The 17,908-nt window shown below is 38.9% G+C and overlaps 1 protein-coding gene across 2 annotated transcripts in view; it reads right to left on the minus strand.

Moving 5' to 3' along the window:
* The window catches only part of ANTKMT (adenine nucleotide translocase lysine methyltransferase), a 102,229-nt gene that overhangs the window by 51,943 nt on the left and 32,378 nt on the right, over positions 1-17,908 (minus strand). The window contains exons 2-4 of one of the 2 annotated variants that reach the window (XM_044089228.1): positions 12,389-12,432; positions 11,912-11,971; positions 9,134-9,297 (exon numbers count right to left, since the gene is read on the minus strand). In XM_044089228.1, coding sequence (XP_043945163.1) covers positions 9,134-9,297; positions 11,912-11,963 — 216 coding nt within the window. In that variant the 5' untranslated portion in view covers positions 11,964-11,971; positions 12,389-12,432. The remainder of the gene's footprint in view (positions 1-9,133; positions 9,298-11,911; positions 11,972-12,388; positions 12,433-17,908) is intronic. The other variant, XM_044089229.1, reaches the window with a different exon arrangement.

Consider the following 17,908-nt stretch of genomic DNA (forward strand, 5'->3'; position numbering starts at 1 on the left):
GTAGCAGAAAGTATAGTATTCTAAGGACTAAGCCAACACAGAAATGGAGAAAGGAGATTTTGTCAATTAGGGATGACTGCAAATAGGGATAAAGACAATAAGCAAAAGGAGGCTGGAATTTATTGGAGAAAACTGGCACATGAACCAAGGTATTTGAGCAAATAACTAGAGAGGGAAAGGTAACAGAATGGGAAGATGCCAAAAATGTATTTGGTCTGCAGGTTAGACATTGCCTTCCCTATCAAGCACTGATATCAGCGCATAGGCAAAAAGAAAGCAATAGGGGGTTCTAAATGAAAGACCAGCACTGGTAGAGTTTTTAGTATAATCTAGAACAGAAGCTGCTGTTAAAAAGGAATAGTTAGTAGAGCATACAAAATATTGCATGATAACTAAGAATTAGTCAGAGGAGGTCAGAAAGGATTGGGTAGAGAGAGACTGGATAAGCAATTGACAAAGAAACAATGGGGGATATATGTTTGTTTCCCAAATATGTAATACAATCTAGAAGATTTAGGATGTTTGATTGGAAACGGTTAGACAGATATTTTTAAACCCCAAGTAGACTCCAGAGAATTTTTCCTCAGGTAGGCAGCAAATGTTGGAGATGTGATGGAGAAGAAAGAGATAATTGGGAACATATTTTCTGGGAGTGTAATGGGTTGGCAGACTTTAAAGATTCCCTGCAGACTTCTCTACCAGAGATACTGGGTGAACAAATTGGTGTAACCCAATAATCCTTCTGAGCTATGATACAGAATCAGAATTGCCTAGACATGGCAAGACCTTGCTGAGTCTAATTATGGTGGATACCAAAAAGCAATTACTAGAAAATGGAAATCAAAGTCTAAACTAACTGTACTAGAAACAGTGAATATAGTAACAGAGATAAAACAACTGGAACTGGGATCTTTAGACTAGGGTAGGAGCAAATTACATAGGAAAAAAATGTGAACTGTGGAAACAGTACATACAGGGGAAGATTGAGGTTTAAAAGAAGGATTTGAATGAGCTATGTAATATTTGACTGACAATGATTGGGTAGATTATAAGTGATGTATAATCTTTTCAACTACAATTATGTCAATATGGTATGTGATGTAAAGTGCTTGCAACTAAGACTGCGTGAATATGGTTTGTTTTCATTTATAGAAAATGTATGATTGCCTATGTCATAAGTGACAATTTAATAAAGATGCTTCTTGTTAAAGAAAGAGAGTGCACTGCTTAAATTATGTGCTATCTCAGTCACCTATCACAGAAGCTGTTTCACTAAACAAGAGTTCTAAGATTAGGGCATCCTGAGACAGATCTCATAGATAAGTGGGATAATGCAGAGTTTTCCTCATGTGAAGTCCATCATTCTAAGCCATTGTGATGTTTTCTTTTGTGTCCTAGGAGTGCTAAACAACACAGAGTATAAGGGGTGCCATACTAAACAATAGCTAGATACTCTCCTGAAACAAAGAATATTTTCCACTGGGCCATTTTCAGAACAATAACTGAAACAATCCTCTGTAAAAGGATGAATTCTGGCTTTTTCTTGTTGACTGTAAGTCAAGAAAACCCACAGTAAGCAAAACAGATACCATGAGCTAGATCCTTTCCCAAGGCAAATAATTATTTCCACTGGGCCATTTCTAGAACAAACACCCAAGAAAAGCGTTCCTCTTCCTTATCAACTACAAGGCTGACAGAACCCAGAAATGGAATTATCATACATTACTACATTCAGAATGTCTACACAAGATGAATGGAATGAGAACAAATCACACAATTATCTCAACAGACACCTTTTACCTGAATGCCACCATTGCCAAGATTAGGTACTTGGTGAAAGTTTTGATAATATCTGCTAGGCAAAAAGGGATAACTAAAAACTGTAAATACTGATTCTCTACTTGGAATCTGATGACCTTCCTGTGAGGATGGAGCATGAATACATGTCAGCAAGCATCCCTCGGGTTTACTCTGGGGATCACTTCTCCCTGAAATAAGAGATGCAAGTTAGTTTGAAATATTTCCTAACTTTGAGATATTTGCTGAGGTAGGTTAAAACAAGAACAAGTCTATAAAGCGTCTCCATTTTTGGTACGGTGAAGAAGAGCAAACAACTGTTACTTAGTAGAAGAAAACATTCTATAACCATCTTTTTTAACATCTTGACCAAAAGGGGCTATACCTTAACCATATTTTTTGGAAATCATATTGAGAGAATGCTAAATACAAATTTGTTCTTGTAGCATGACTCCATTGCAACTTTTATTCAACAATCTGTTGCAACTCCTTTTCAATTTTGTAAGCAAAATGTAATTCTGCCCCTCAGTGGAATGGGGGCAGACAAGGCAAGAGGGAGTTACATATCCATGCTACAGCCTGGCAGGGAGGTTCAGCAAGAAATTTAAAATAAATGCCTTTGCCTGAAGTAAGAGCAATGGCTAAAAAAACATGAAACTTGTAGTATCCACCAGCTCTGGCAAATAAATCAAACCCAGCTTTAGGATCTAATTCTACAAAACTAGTCCTTAAATGAGCGACACTGATTTGAACACATCTTTTTAAAAAGTGGAAATTTCTTTTTTCCCCTCTCACGTAGCCAACCATGAGCTTGTCCCAGTGCTCTCCATCATACATCAGTTCTACCTATACCATCAAATCTCCTATGGACTTGCTCCACAAGGGTTAGGGCCAATGAGGATCATTTAGGCTCCTGGGACCACATATCATGCTTGGTGCATGGGGGGTTGTTATGGCCTACCCTCCTCCCCACTCCCTGCATTAATTTATTATGTCCAAGGACTACTCTCCTCCATGGATCACATCTCCCCACAGTGAATGCCTAGACAAATGCCCGTCCTCCTTGCCAGAGCCTCAGATGCCCAAGCTGCTAATAGAACCTGGGTTGCTTGGGCCATAGTTAAAGTTTTAATCCCTATACAACATGGTAATGACTAAAAGGAGGAATTGCAATTGCATACTAGTTTGTTTGTTTGTGTATTTGCTTGGTAGCTAGATAATCAAGATTGATCCCACAGCATCCATTCTAGCCACATTCCATGAGAAAAACAAAACAATGAAGCATACAGCAGACAAAGCATCCATTAATTAGAAAACATAAATTAGTAAAATTAATAATTAAGCAACAGTAAAATGAAGACATCAGAATACTAACAGAAGTACACAATATAAAATTCATAAGTAATACAAATATCACTTTGAATGACAAACACAAGAATACAAATAAATCTTTGCCTCTTTTTGTGAATTACTTGGAAGAAAAGTGCATGCATGGGCGGGTGGTATGGAGTTCTTCGATGAATGGTTTCCAACATTTAAAGCATAAGATTGAGGGATATGCCAGGAAAGTGGAGCTATATAATTAAGTAGTGCGGCTAAAGGAACTGTGAAGGAAAATGGACCTAATTAACTTTAAGTAATGGAAGGAAAGGGGAGAGAAAAGTGAGAGCAAACAATGGCACCTTTAAGAAAATGCAACAGTTCGGAAATTAAATATGAAGTAGTTTTACTGTTTATGATGCATGTAGGACAATGCATATGATATGGGGTGCTGAACTGGAAAGTTAGTTTTCCAAAGGATGAGATGAAGACTTTTTTCCAGGATAAAAAAAGAGTTCCTTGAAGTAACAAGATATTTAAAAAGTGACAAACACAGGTAAGAAGTGAAACCAATGCAATGTTTAATGGACTCTGGAAATAACCGTCACTGCCAGATTTACTGTAATTAGAAAATGAAGGAATCCAGAATAGCAGACAAATTCAGAAATGCATAAAAAGACAGAGCTGCATGGTAGCACTTATCCATTATGAATGCTGATAGTTATGGCTGTGACAAAGGGGGATACTGCCAGCACAGCTATCTGAAATTTTGTAAATAATTATATGTCATTTGTGAATATCAACATGATTTATATAAGATGCTTGTGTTACAAATGTATTAGAACTGTATGTCATGTTTGTATCAAACTGCTGGCACATAAGTGTGTGTTGAAAAGTTTTTTGCAAAGTGCTTGTGCTTAAAATTTAGCCACAGTGTGCCCTACTGGAATAGAACTGAAAAGTACATGCATTACTGTAACTGTTTAAAATGTATATATTTTAACAGTGGAAACTGGAATACAGGAGGTTAACTTCAGAAAAATAGCTGAAATTAAATTACTTTATTGCTATGCAATAAAAATGGTATCTTTCAGTTTCATGGCAGCTAGAGGTGTAATATCTGTACTAAGGAGTTTTCTGTACTGTCTTCAGAGTAAACTAATTACGACCTCTGAAAACATGAAGGTATGTAATTGTTTTATGACTTCCAGCATCTGCCAGTGATCTGAGGAGAAGCCCTTGTCTGTACAGTTTTACAGGCAGATGCTAAATACTGCTAGCTTCATCAATGGTTGTTTTGCCTGGGAACTAGGAGTCAGACGGCAAGAAATGATGTCATTTTGCAAGTTATCCCAGCTGTAAGTTTTGAGATATTAATTTGAGAAGTCTCTTAGTGAGACAGAGCATTCTGTATTCAGTCTTGGACCTGGCAACAAAAAGACCCATTCACCACACATCTGCCTTGCTCTGTAAGTAAGTTTCTAGGGTATAGTAACTCTCTTAAGGGATAGTAAGGAATATAGCAAAGCTTAGTGTAGATATTTTTCTTTACTTATATGAGACTGTCCTGCAATGTTGTTTTAAATATTTCCTGTGAATTTGAACTCTGTCACTGTGAATATATACTGAGTATTTTCTTGTTCTTTTATTAATTATTATTAAATATATTTAAACTTTTCATTGTGGCTGATCAGTGTAGAGACATTTAAGTTTTGAGAGTACTTGCATATTTATTTGGTGACACTATGTGGGCCACTCCTAATAGCCTTGGCTCTTGGTCAAACTACCATTTGTATTAATATTAATATTAAAGAGTAGGATTGGACACCCTTTGTTAAGGGTCTTAAAGTTGCTGATAAGGTGTTGGCTGGTGGCAGTGATAACTGCCGTATAGTCTCAGTAAAAGGGAGCATCGCTAGTAAACCAGTGCCAGCCTTTCCCAGATGTGTGTGTGTGTGTATTTGTAAATTAAACCTCAAAGAGTGTGCGTATCAACTACTTGGGCAGGGACACGAAGCACTGATTGGACAGAGAGGGTGCTGGAGGTCTTGGCTTGAGCCACTCAGCTGAGATCTCAGCTCTACAGCTGGGGATTCTCACTGGGGATCTGGAGAAAGAGGGAGAAACCAGCCCCAGCTTGACTGTGGTCTCTGTGTACTCTTAAGTGAAATTTCACTTGATGCAGAGAGTTGCTTTTGAAATACTGTGTGTGTACCTGTTATCCTCTCAATGTATGGCCCTCACTGGTGCCAGTGGTGAGGATTGAGGCTCCTTGATTAATGATCCAGTGGTGGGACGTAACAGTGGTATACATGGTGGGAATCCAACAGCAGCTGTTACAAGGACGTGTTAGAAACCATGTTAGGAAAAGTAGTAGCAGAGTATGTGGTGGGAGCTACCATACAAGTAAAGTGCTCACAATGCTGAACATCACCACCATCTGTACCAATGGAGAAGGTACAGACAGTGTCTGATGTACAACCACCTAAAACACCAACAGACTGTGGACTGTTTCAGAGTGGATAGGGATGCTGCAAGGGACCTAGATGAACGGTGTTGTCCAGAAATGGAACTGAGGTTTATGTACAGTTGTACCCATTCCTGTGAACACAAAGGTATGTGTAGTATTTACCTTTTGGTTTCATTCTTTGGGGTGGGAAATTCAATTACTTACCAGCTTTCATCTCAAATATAAGTGGCAGTCTGTCTGTAAGAAACATGGATTGATGCTGAAACAAAAACAGACTGTATGTAGCAATGCTGTTTAAAGCTTCAGGAGGTCACAGAATGACGTCAGGACATTACATGTGAATGTGAGATGCATCCATTGCTGTGTGAGCATGGAACAAGGAGGGGATAATAGTAAGACAATTTTTTTTTATTTTAAATAAAACGGCATGTTTCCAGATTTAAAAATCCACTGTTACTGAACTGCTGCATCATGTGCAAAGTGATGAAAAAGGAAGTCAAACAGATGATTTCTGTTTCACCTCTGTACTTGATCTTTAAGGTATTTTTTAAAAAGAATATTGAGTAGGATAGGGTAACACATATATATATATATATATATATATATATATATATATATATATACACATATATATATATATATATATACATATATATATATATATATATATATATATATATACACACACACACATATATATATATATATATATATATATATATATATATATATATACACACACACACAACACACACACACACACACATTTATTGTCTGAAAAACCGAAGCAATGAAACAAACTAAGAATGGAAATGTAAGGATGGTAGAAAATGTAACACAAATGTTAAAAAAAAATGCTACCAAAATGTGTGAATAAGGAAGGCAGAGAGGAATCTGCACATTTGCTGTCCAGAAATAAAAACAAAACATCTAGGGTAATGAATAGCTGGCAGCAAGCATAATTTTAAATAGCAGTACAAACACAAATGAAGACAAGAGCTGAATGCTTGTCACCAGAGTGCTGTCCTTCTGGTACGTTGGGACAGCAGCTGACATATATAAAGTCAAAGCATGAACCTGCAAAACTAAGCACATTGGTATGCATGCTTCCACACACACACACACACTAATTTGTGGTGGGTGTACATGCTTTCAAACACACCAATTGTCAGTGCAGGTAGGGTGTGTCTATACAAACATTAAATGCAATGGGCATATACACACACACACACAAACACGCGCATGCGCACACATACACAAACACACACACACACACGCACTTCCAATGGGAGTGCCTGCTTCAGTGTCCACTGTGAATTAGACAGAGTTTACATATCCTCTCCATGTCTGTGTTGGATTTCTCCCACCTTCCAAAACATGCTGGGCATTTCTACCTCAAGGATGGAAGGTACTGGGTTCAAATTCAGCCTTCCTGGATTGACCTTCAGAGTTATGACAACAGAGCAGAAGCCAAAGTAGACCCAGATGAAGAGAAGGTCAAGGAAAACAGATTACAGTGGTTTGACAACATGTGCCGGAAAGCAGAAGACAATTTAGTAAACAATATTTGGGTTAGACAAGAAGAAAGCACAAGGTAAAGAAAATATCCAGGCAAAGCGATAGATGGATTGCATGACAGCAGACGTGAAGCAGTGAAGCATTACTGTTGATGAAGGTGGGAGAGTGGCACTGAATTGAGAGAGGTGGCAAAAGTTGATCTGACTCTCTAATGTTATGCAGTAAAATGGGGGTTAATGACAGTGATGAATGACTGACAGTGAAAACACACACACACACACACACATATATATATATATATATATATCCAGTTGGCATGCATACTTTCATATATACAGATTTTCAACAGGTGTGCATGCTTCCATACATGCTGATTGCTAGTGAATGTGCATGGTTCCACACAAACTTATTTCCAGTGGGTGGGCATACTTGAACATATATTGATTTCTAGTTGGCGTGCCTGCCCCTCACAAACTTATTTCCAGTGGGTGCACGTTTCAACACAAACAGATTTTCAGTAAATGTACATGCTTGCATGCTTCCACAAACACTGACACCCAGTGAGGATACATGCTGGTTTCCAGTTGCAGTGTAATAGCAAGGTTTGGCAGGTCAAAGAGTCATCACTTGCTAGACTCCTGCTTCTGTTCACCCAGACCTCTGTCATGTCAGCAACACAGTAAGAAGACAAGCCTTCTGTCAAGATGGGTAAGCTACTGACCTCAGCTATTCAGTCCTATTCATGTGGTCAAACATTCTGACACTCAAAGTCATGACCCATACCTGGGTCATGAGGGTTACAGTCAAGGATCCATGACTCTACTCTATGAAGTTCACTGAAATACCCCAGCTTTAAAATGACTAGACTGCATGAAAGAAGGCAGTAAGATCACTGAAAAAAATATTTTCCTGAGGAGAATGTTCTGATGAACATTACTGGTTAGGAAAACAGTTCAGTAAAAACTCAAAACTTTTTTTTGTAAAGCTATACTGAAATTAAGACAGGTTGCTGAGAAGACTGCAGAATGAACAGGAAATGAATGCAGCTTAAAACGTCAGGAACCATACCTTACTGACTAGACTGCCCATACATGTCAAGTAGAGCGCCTTGTTGGCCCTCTTCAAAAGGAAACTTGACGATTGGATAGGAGATAAGAAATTCACCCCAGGGATCACGTCAGTCGCCCTGCTGGACAGGGGTCCAGGGAAGGGCCAATAGCCTAGTACCAACCTATGAACTACTAGGTTGGCTAACTGGAGAGTGTGTGTGTGTGTGTGTGTGTGTGTGTGTGTGTGTGTGTGTGTGTGTGTGTGTGTGTGTGTGTGTGCGTGGCACGTGTGTGTGTGTGTGTGTGTGTGTGTGTGTGTGTGTGTGTGTGTGTGTGTGTGTGTGTGTGTGTGTGTGTGTGTGTGTGCCTGTGTGTATACTCACACACTCAGGCAGACTTGCTCGTGCACAGAAACATGATTCTGGGAAGGAAGGATAAATACTTTGAAAAAAATTCCTTCCAAAAGGAGTGTGATGGTATTAGAAGTCTGCACAGAGATACAGTTAGTCTGTTTATCTGTCCAGAATGCAAGCAAGGTAGTGAGTCTTTATCTGTCCAGAATGGGAGCAGGGAAATGAATTAATTTACCACAGACCACTGCAATAAGGGCGTTCCTCACTTAGGTTCAAAGGTCCATAGGGACATACTAGGTTAATTGCCCTTGCATGCCATTTTAAGCCTAGCCAATTTCCCCAAAGTGAGAGTCCAACCCTTTACCTTGTGTCTGTGAGGTAAACACCTAAACAATTAAGAGGACAGAAAGAATTACATACAGTGTATCCATCTTCCCTACTGAATTGATATGGCTTGTTGATAATTTTTTATCATACCAACATGTTTGGTTTGACAATACTTTTTTAATCATGATCTGTGAAAAATATACAAACACTGTGGCAAATTGTTACATTACACCTAGAATTTCATTCATGTGACTATATGTGAACTACTTGTTTTCAATAAGCATTAGAAATTAACCCACCTGTAATTTTAAAGGCACCTTCCGAAATCCAGGCATGAGGATCCCTGCCCAAACTGCATATGCAGCCAGACCTGTGCCTCCTGCTATCTGTAGCAAGCCCCACATACCAATGGGCTGTTCCCGTAGCTTGACTGTCATCTTGTCAATGTCATCTTGATCCATTACTAGAGAAGAAAAAAAAAACTATTTTAAATTTCTTCACACAAGTACGTGCCAACTCTGCTGTTTACCAGAGTTTCCTAACTATTTAAAGCTAAACTTGCAGGACTCATTCATTCAAGTGGTCATCATCTTAAGTTTAACAGCTCACCCCCCACCCCATATAAATAAGCTACACAACATAGTACAAACATTAAAAGGTTAGTGTTATTTATGCACTCTATTATGAAATGCAAAGCAGTTTGTACAGTCACATGATGTAAACTGATCTTTTTTAATGCCTTTAATAATAATATAATACATTGGTGCACACACATTAATAGAAAATACATCATATTAACATTTTTTTTTCATTTCCATACAGTATACACTACATATATGTCGTCTTTGTTTTTAACAGCTCAACTGTCATTCTGGCTAGCATTACATACATTGCCCAATTTCTGCCTTCCCTTTAACCTCACTCTTCCTCCGAGTCCTGAACATTATTCTGCATGTATTGCTCCCACAAATTCCATTTATTTTTAAACTTCCATTTATTTCTAAGTGATTTGCTCCTTCCCTTTTCTAAAGATCCCACTTCCAGTTCTGTTATCTCATTTATAATATTCAATACTTCAAATACAGTTGGTTGAGATTTTGATTTCCATTTACTAGTAATTGCTTTTTTGGCAGCCAACATTTAATAAGGCCTTACTATATCAAGGCAATTCATATCCTATGTCCCAGCTCAAAATAATAATTTTCTTTAGTTACAGACATTTACTCCACAAATATATCTCAATAAGTATTCTGTATGGAATGTTTAAAATATCACGTACATCCATCTTGTTACTACATCTGCAGGCTTATTACAGCTTTGCCACTTCGGCCTCCTTCTTACTGTACAGGAAAATACAACACAGTGACCGACTTCAGAAGAATCTTCATACCATTAATTCATGTTCACAGCATGATACATTTAAATTCTACTCTTTTGGAATAATGTACTTCAAAACAGACCCACATTCTGTTGAATTCTTTTGTTCCTCAAGTAGCCTCCCTTCTTGGGTCATGTTGGTATACCCGGACAAGCTACCATCACTGGACAGGGCCTGGTTTGTTGGGGGTGCTAGTGTGGCTTTTCTAGGAAGGAGGTAAACAAGTCCCTGAGTGTCTGGGGTAGACCAGACTGAAATTTCACTCCTGTAGGTGGGAGACGCTGCCATTCTAACAATAAAGCCACAATATAACCCATATGCTGCAGCTTAAGCAACAAAATATCTGTCAGGAGCAATTAACGTAGTGCAGCAATGAACTATTCTTATTGTAGAGGGGAAAAGCAATCCACCATAGCTTCAAATCCTTCTGTCCTGGATGTCTCTGCTGACATCCCTGACCTTCTCTAACCACAGGCCCACAGCACTAAGGACAAGACAAGATGATCAGCAACACAGGAACTAATAAACCTTTTTTTTAGCACTCTTTGCCCCTGTTGCCTGCCAATCATCAGCTCCCTCAGGCAACTGACGACTTGTTCTCTCATCACTGATGGTAGGAATCAGCACAAAGGTGCCATAATTAAGAAAGCCATCAGGGATGGCTAAAGATTTTTATCTCTTATGCATCCTGATATCCCTGCATTTGCTCAGCTAAGTAGGGCGGAGGTGCACACAGTGGGCTGCCTGTGTTGGACGTCCCTCAGTTCCGCAAGGGATGCTGGCAGCAAGCAAACTCTTCCATAAACCTTAAGGAATAGAAGGGGGTTTCCCCAGTATCCATCACAGAAATCATACCATTTCAGTGTACTCACCTTTCATCTGTAACCCTTCACTCTCCATGGGAGAGGTGAGACGGCCATGCTCCTTCACTCCTCTCCCTCTCTGATTGACTCCTCCATTCATGGGGCCTCTAACTAAACTCAAGGCACCTGCATCACATTCCGGTCTCCACACCTCTGCTCAACAAACCCAGGATATAACTTATAAACTTTTAGTGAGGTATAAAGGCACAGTGGTTAGCACTGTCACTGCACAGCACTTAATTGTCCAGTTTGGTTCTTGGCTAGGGTTCCTTCTGTATGGAGTCAGCACATTCTCTTATTGTCCATATCGGTGTTTACTGCATGTTCTGGCTTCCCTGCACATTTGAAAGACATGCTGTAGGTGTAAGCCTTCTAAACTTCCCATATGCCCAGAGATATGTGTGTGTAGGGGGGGGGCAGTGTGTGCATACATCCTGGGATCTGATAATGCTTTATTCATATTAGTTACTTCTGTCTTGCACCAACTGAGTGCTGGGACAGGCTCCAGCTCTCTCTGACTATGAAGAGGTTTAACTGGATTATCACAGAATGAGTGAAGGAATGATACATTAGAGGGCAATGCAGAGATGCAGCAGTTAGCATTAATGCCTCCCAGTGCTTGGCCCCTTGATCTAGTTCCCAACTAGGATAGTTTAATTGCAGACTTTGCAAGTCTGCATCTTTTTTTTTTTTTTTTTTTTTTTCATAAAGCGTCTTGGTAATCCCTTTACATTGCTAGTAGAAAAGTAAGAGTGGTGTGTGTGAGTCTGTATGCACAAGTCCTTAAATGGACTGGTGTCCCATCTAGAAATGGTTCTTTACTTTGCACTTCTTACTTGGTGAAATAGGCTGTGGCTCCTCTGCATTCTGGAACAAGGAAAAGTGCATATTGGAAACTGAAAATACAAATTAAAAAAAAAAAGGTTGCCAGTATGGGTTTGCAGTTTAAAGCAATCATCTCAAAATCAGCCATACACTACAACCTCCACATGCCACATGTGTAATGAGTGAATGTAAGTCAGTCAGTTAAATGGGTCAAACCAAGAAAAAAGGCATTTCTGCCTAGTGACAAAATTATTATTTATTCATTCTCTGACACCTGCTTTATGCAGTTCAGGTACACTGGGAAGCTGAAGTCTTACTTGACACACAATGGAAAGAAAGCAGAGAAAATAATGCTGGATATGATTCCAGTCTAGTGTATGATACACAGATACACACGCGTACGCACAAGCATACACACACCCACACACACACATACATACATACAACATGCATGTCTATAAGCATTATGAAGAGAACTGTAATTTTACCTGTGACACGCCTTTGGGATATGTGAGGAAACCTCAGAAATAAACTAAAAAAGAAAGAAAGAAAAATAATCAACAGTTGTAAGAAATTAACAATATGTTTACAGAAACAAACTCAATATTTTCCAGTTTATGCATATATGATCTTAAGAGACTAATAGAAAAAGAGCATAGATGAAAACTGGACTTTTGTACAGATTGAGGCCTCTCAGCTCCACTTCCTCCAGCACCCACAAAAGAAAATAAATACATTTTTTTTTGCTTTTTACTAATATGACATGTAAGCCTGGTATAGCTGACATTAACAGATGTGGTACAACCTTTAGAGTATGATGCTTTGTGTACCAGTGTGAAATGCCCTTGCCATACTACTGGCCTTTTGTAAAAACACAGTATGTTTGAACAGGTTGTTCAAAGTAATAGAAAGTATTTCAATAATAGGATCACTACTGCATAAATACCAAACATAAAATACTACGATGTCTGCATGAAGGCAGATGATGGACACTGGTCAGATTGTTTTTCATCCCCTGGACATTTTCCCAAACATAAAGAAGTGTTGGATGAAACTATGGCCATCAGGGTGCACACAAATAATAAAAAGCAGAACTCCTATGCTTATTCTGTTCTTTTCTGAAAGTCTAAAAGATGCTTAGAAGAAATGTAAAAAATAAATAAATAAATGTACATAACAAGGAATATTAACAAATGTTCTGGTGTTCAGGATAGATTCAACATTAAAAGCATAGATAACAGCTATATAATATGTGCTTGTATTCTTATTTTTTGGTCATAATGCAAATAAAATAATTCTAACCCTAAATATTTGAAGGGAGAAGCATCTTATCCTTACCCCCAAGCTGTAGCAGCTTTGGATAAAACAAATTAGCTAAGGAATAAAAGTGCACATCCCCTGCACAAAAAGTGCAGGATTATGTCTCCTGAACAAACAGCCAACCAAAACTTATTTTTACAGGAAGTTGAATATTTGGATCAAAATTCTTTTAGTTATAATTACAAAACAAAAACATCAGAACCAGATTTGTAGTAATAATAAACCAAGAGGGCATACCAGTACACAAATCTCATTTCCACCTTACAGTTAAAACTACATACAGGCATTCCAGACACACAGCATCCAGATCATCAAGGAAGCAAGCCAGATGGAGCCAGTCCTACAGCAAAGGTCCTATCATTTGAACATTACAGCAGTATCTGTTCATAAGTATAACCACCACAGAAAAATCAAAAATGACTGGTAGAGTACTAAGTAATGCATCCTGCGCTAACAAGAACGGGTGGAAGGCCAAATGTAGCAGGCCTTTTAGGACTGTTGAAGCAAACAACTCTTTCCCCTCTGTCTGTCCCTCAAGATATATCTGAAAATGGCTTACCTCCAGCTACCACACAAGGCCAAGTCCTAAGAGTGCTATCAAAAGCTAAAACTACTGCATCAATGGGTCCCGAACATAACCCTGGATGCATCTTAAATAGCATGAAGCTCGATTTAGCCACACCTCTAACAACATAGTTTATTCTCATTCTCCATACACGTTTTGTACCAACTGAATGGAGAACAGCATCAACAGTCATTCCCCTACATAGCATAAGACCTTCTATGGACATAGGTAATTACAGAACCATAAGTCTGACCAGCCAAGGAAAGACATCATGGAACTAATCAATAAGGACAAAGGCAACCTCCAAATGCTGGACCCGTCTCAGTTTGGATTCTCAAGGGCAGGTCATGCTTACTCAACTGGTGGATTTTTTTGAAAAGGTCACCAAAGCAATAGATGAAGGCAAAATGGTATACAAAGAATACCTTGACCTAGCCAAAGCTTTTGACACAATTACCCAGTGAGGCATAGTAGAAAAGCTAAATAAACTGGGAATAAACCCCTATACCGCCTGCAGGATTGCCAACTGGCTCACAGATGGGATGCAGAAAATCAAAATAGGAGAAGTTACCTCTACAAAGAGACCAATCACCAGTGGAGTCTCCCAGAGTTCTGTATTGGGACCTCTCCTGTTTGGCATCTATTTTTCTAAAGTAAAAGCCAATGCCAAAGGGCTCTGGCTGACTAAGTTTGCAGAACATTGCAAGCAAGGAGCAATCACTGAATCCCCAAATGACTTAGCCATCCTATTGGAAGGTTTGTCCAAAATAGATAACTGGTGCCAAAATCATGGACTGAAACTAAATGCCAGAAAATGCATTATTGCATCCTTCGGGAAGTCATCTATCCCAGAAAAGTATCACATTGACAATACTACTCTAAGACTTGACACAGTTGTTCAGGATTTGGAAAATTATGTGGACAATGACCTAATGTTTGATCAACATATGTCCACTGTCATAAGAAAGTCTTTCTATATTACACAGCTTATAAACAAAGGGATTGTTTCTAGTTCTAGGGATGTCATTGTACCTCTTTACTCAGCCCTCTCTAGGCCAATCCCTGAGTATAATGCCCCCTTTGGCAGGTATCTATCCAGACAAATGCGACAACTGGAACACCCACAGTGATATCTTATTAAAAAGATAGAAGGCCTAAAAACATGTCCTATGTGGACCAACTCAAAGCCCTGTCACTATACTCCATATCCTACAGACTGTTGAGAGGTGACCTTTGTCTGGCATATAAGTCATCCCCTGATCCATTACTGACGGATTTACTGCACATCAGCAAGTCAAATGGCATCAGAAATACTCAGTCTAGGGATATGAACCTGCTCCACATCATCAACAGAACATGTTGGAGGGAAAGGTATATCTCGCATAGAATACTGCTGCTCTGGAACAGCCCCCCCCCCATCCCTATAAAACAAAGCTCATCATTGTCCATATTCAAGTGCAACTTAGATCTATGGTTGGAAAACAGAAAATGTAGCCCAGGACTGACCACTGTACTACTAATGGACACAGACAGCTCATAAATGCATTATCCTTTGCATGAGTCCCCTCAAAATATCTATGGTATGATCTCAGTTATTCTTATTAGGGGTAATATATAATTATTGACCATGGGATGATTAAGGCCAATCTCTAATCAAATAGGTTAATTCAAGCATAAAATGGGAAACTGGCTAAGCTTAAAATGGCCCACAAGGGAAACTAGCCTAGAACTTACCTATGAACTTATAAACCCTTCACAACTTTAAGAATATGCATTCAGTTTACAATGTTCAGCAAGTATATGCATGGAAGTCATGTACTACCTTACAGATGTCTTGTGCAGATGCATATTTAAAGTAGGGAGGCAATGGTGGCAGGTAATAAAGTAAACTCATCTCTAATCACCTCAGTGAAGATTTATTCCAAGTCTCATTGTAAAATAAAACAACTAGCTAGCCACTTGGCAAGCACATGTTACATAGGGAGCATTACACATTATTGTGGACCTTCTGACAAAGAGATGGTGAATGCCTTTCTGGTGCAGTATTGCCTGTGATCAGAAGTCCTGATCACTGAACAGTATTACTTTCTTATTTGCTTGCCAACTTAGAGATTGTGCAAGTACAGAAAAGAATATAGAGTTGGTGTTATATGCTACGAACCATTTCCCTTTCTTCAGGTTTGAGCACTCTGAACGTTAGTATAAACAAGAAACAGGAGTGTTTAGAAGTTGCTGCATCCACATGGGGCTATCTTGTAAAAGTGCTTACCAGTGTTCTGACATTTTTGGTTATTTTTATACTGGACAACCAGTGCAGTCAGTCAATGAGCAGTTCTTTCAGTAAGTGTGGTTGGTGGTGATACTGTTGCCATGGCTTTTGATATGTGTGGCCTTTTGGTAGCTTGGTTATAATTTATTGGCTCCTGAGACCATGTCCTAAGAAGACATGCCATGTACCCATTTTCTAACATGTCTGCCCTGTTTTTGTTTCACATAAGAAATACAGAGTTGATTAGTGTCCCATTTGTTCATTTCTCTCAAAATAATGCTTGGGTTATAATGTCAACATTCACAGTACTGACAATTCTTATGCGCCTACTGTTTAAGAAGACATTTAGTTGAATGACTTCTTTAGAAAACAAAAACAGAAACTGCCTTTCATGTAAATTAATACTATATTCTTTGCAAAACATGTCTGTATGATAAAGAGAGTAAGGTTCTTACAAATCAAGCTCTACAAGTTTGATATTCTAGATGAGTTAACTATTACAAGAGGACAAATTTCCAAGGCATATGCTTCAAGTATGTTGTATAAATACGTTTGAAGGGAAGAGCAATCAACTTTTAACCATTAAGTCAAACTCTAAGGAAGTAGCATAGGGTGCCTAGGTGTATTAAGATGAAAATACCTTTTAGAAGTGTTTAACAATTTTATGAGAAGCAACAATAAAACAAATTGATGTACATAATGAAATGGTAGCAAGAAAGGACTTTTAAACAACATGTAAGCCAGTCCACGAGTTAAAAATTAAATAAGTAATGCAATATTTGAGGAATTAACAGGACAATGGAAGATTCCACCTGACTAGTTAACAGGCAGAAAACCTTCACTGGTTTAAGTATGGTTTCTAGCAAGAGATCTCTTAGCTTCATTAAATAAAGCGAGAACATCCTAAGAAAATAAATAATTGTCTAGAATTAAAGAGTGATCTGTCAAATTCTGAAACGAAGAGACTTAAGGATAAGAAAAAAAACTGGCTTCAAGTCAAAAAGCTTAATATAGCTTTCAGTGAGTCCCAATTCACCAAAAGAAATGTGCAAAGACACTTTCCATGAACAACAAAGAATATTCTTTGCCCGTCCTGCACTTCTCTATGCAGTGGAATATCCTCTCACCACCCTGGACTTATAGATACCTAATCAACGGTCAGACAACAGTGGGGTAAAGAGCAAACTGCATCAGCGATGACAGCAGTTTTCAGCCAATTTGCTCCATAGAATTGGCAGTTGATTAGAGTATGATAACCTGAGATGCTCCTAAAGAACTCTGCCTTCCTACTGGGTCAGTAAGTTATTGAATAATGAAAGAAGAATGCACTGGCAGGCTAACATGTTTTAGCAGTGGCTAAAGCTGAGGTATAAGAATTAAGCTTGTTTTCCCTTTTTGTCTTTAACAAATGACATTAAATTAGGGGTGCTCCAGACTTCCGCGGTAGTGCAGCGGTAGCGTTGTTGCATCACAACAAGAGGTTCTCCCGTTCGATTCATGGCTGGTGTGCAGAGAGTGCCTTCTGTGTGGAGTCTGCATGTCCTCCCTGTGGATGGGTGGGCGTTCGAAAGACATGCGTAAATGGGCATGCCTTCGTTGAAGGTTGAACGTCAAGCTGGCACCTCCGCGTTCGTGAAAATCTACTGCCGGAGTTCCGCTGTGGCAACCCCTAACCGGGAAAAGCCAAAAGACAACAACATTAAATTAGGGGTGCAGGAAGAGATATTGACTCCAACTGACAGAGAAAGCACTAGCTTCCAGTTTTCCATATTTCTACTTTCTGCTGTCTAAGACGTTGCACTAAACTCTTTTTTTTTTCTGCTCTAGAACTGTTATCAAGAAAACGGTTGTTTA

The sequence above is a fragment of the Protopterus annectens genome, chromosome 12.part0 (genome assembly GCF_019279795.1).
Source record: "Protopterus annectens isolate FY-2018-M chromosome 12.part0, PAN1.0, whole genome shotgun sequence".
Classification (NCBI taxonomy): Eukaryota; Metazoa; Chordata; order Ceratodontiformes; family Protopteridae; genus Protopterus; species Protopterus annectens.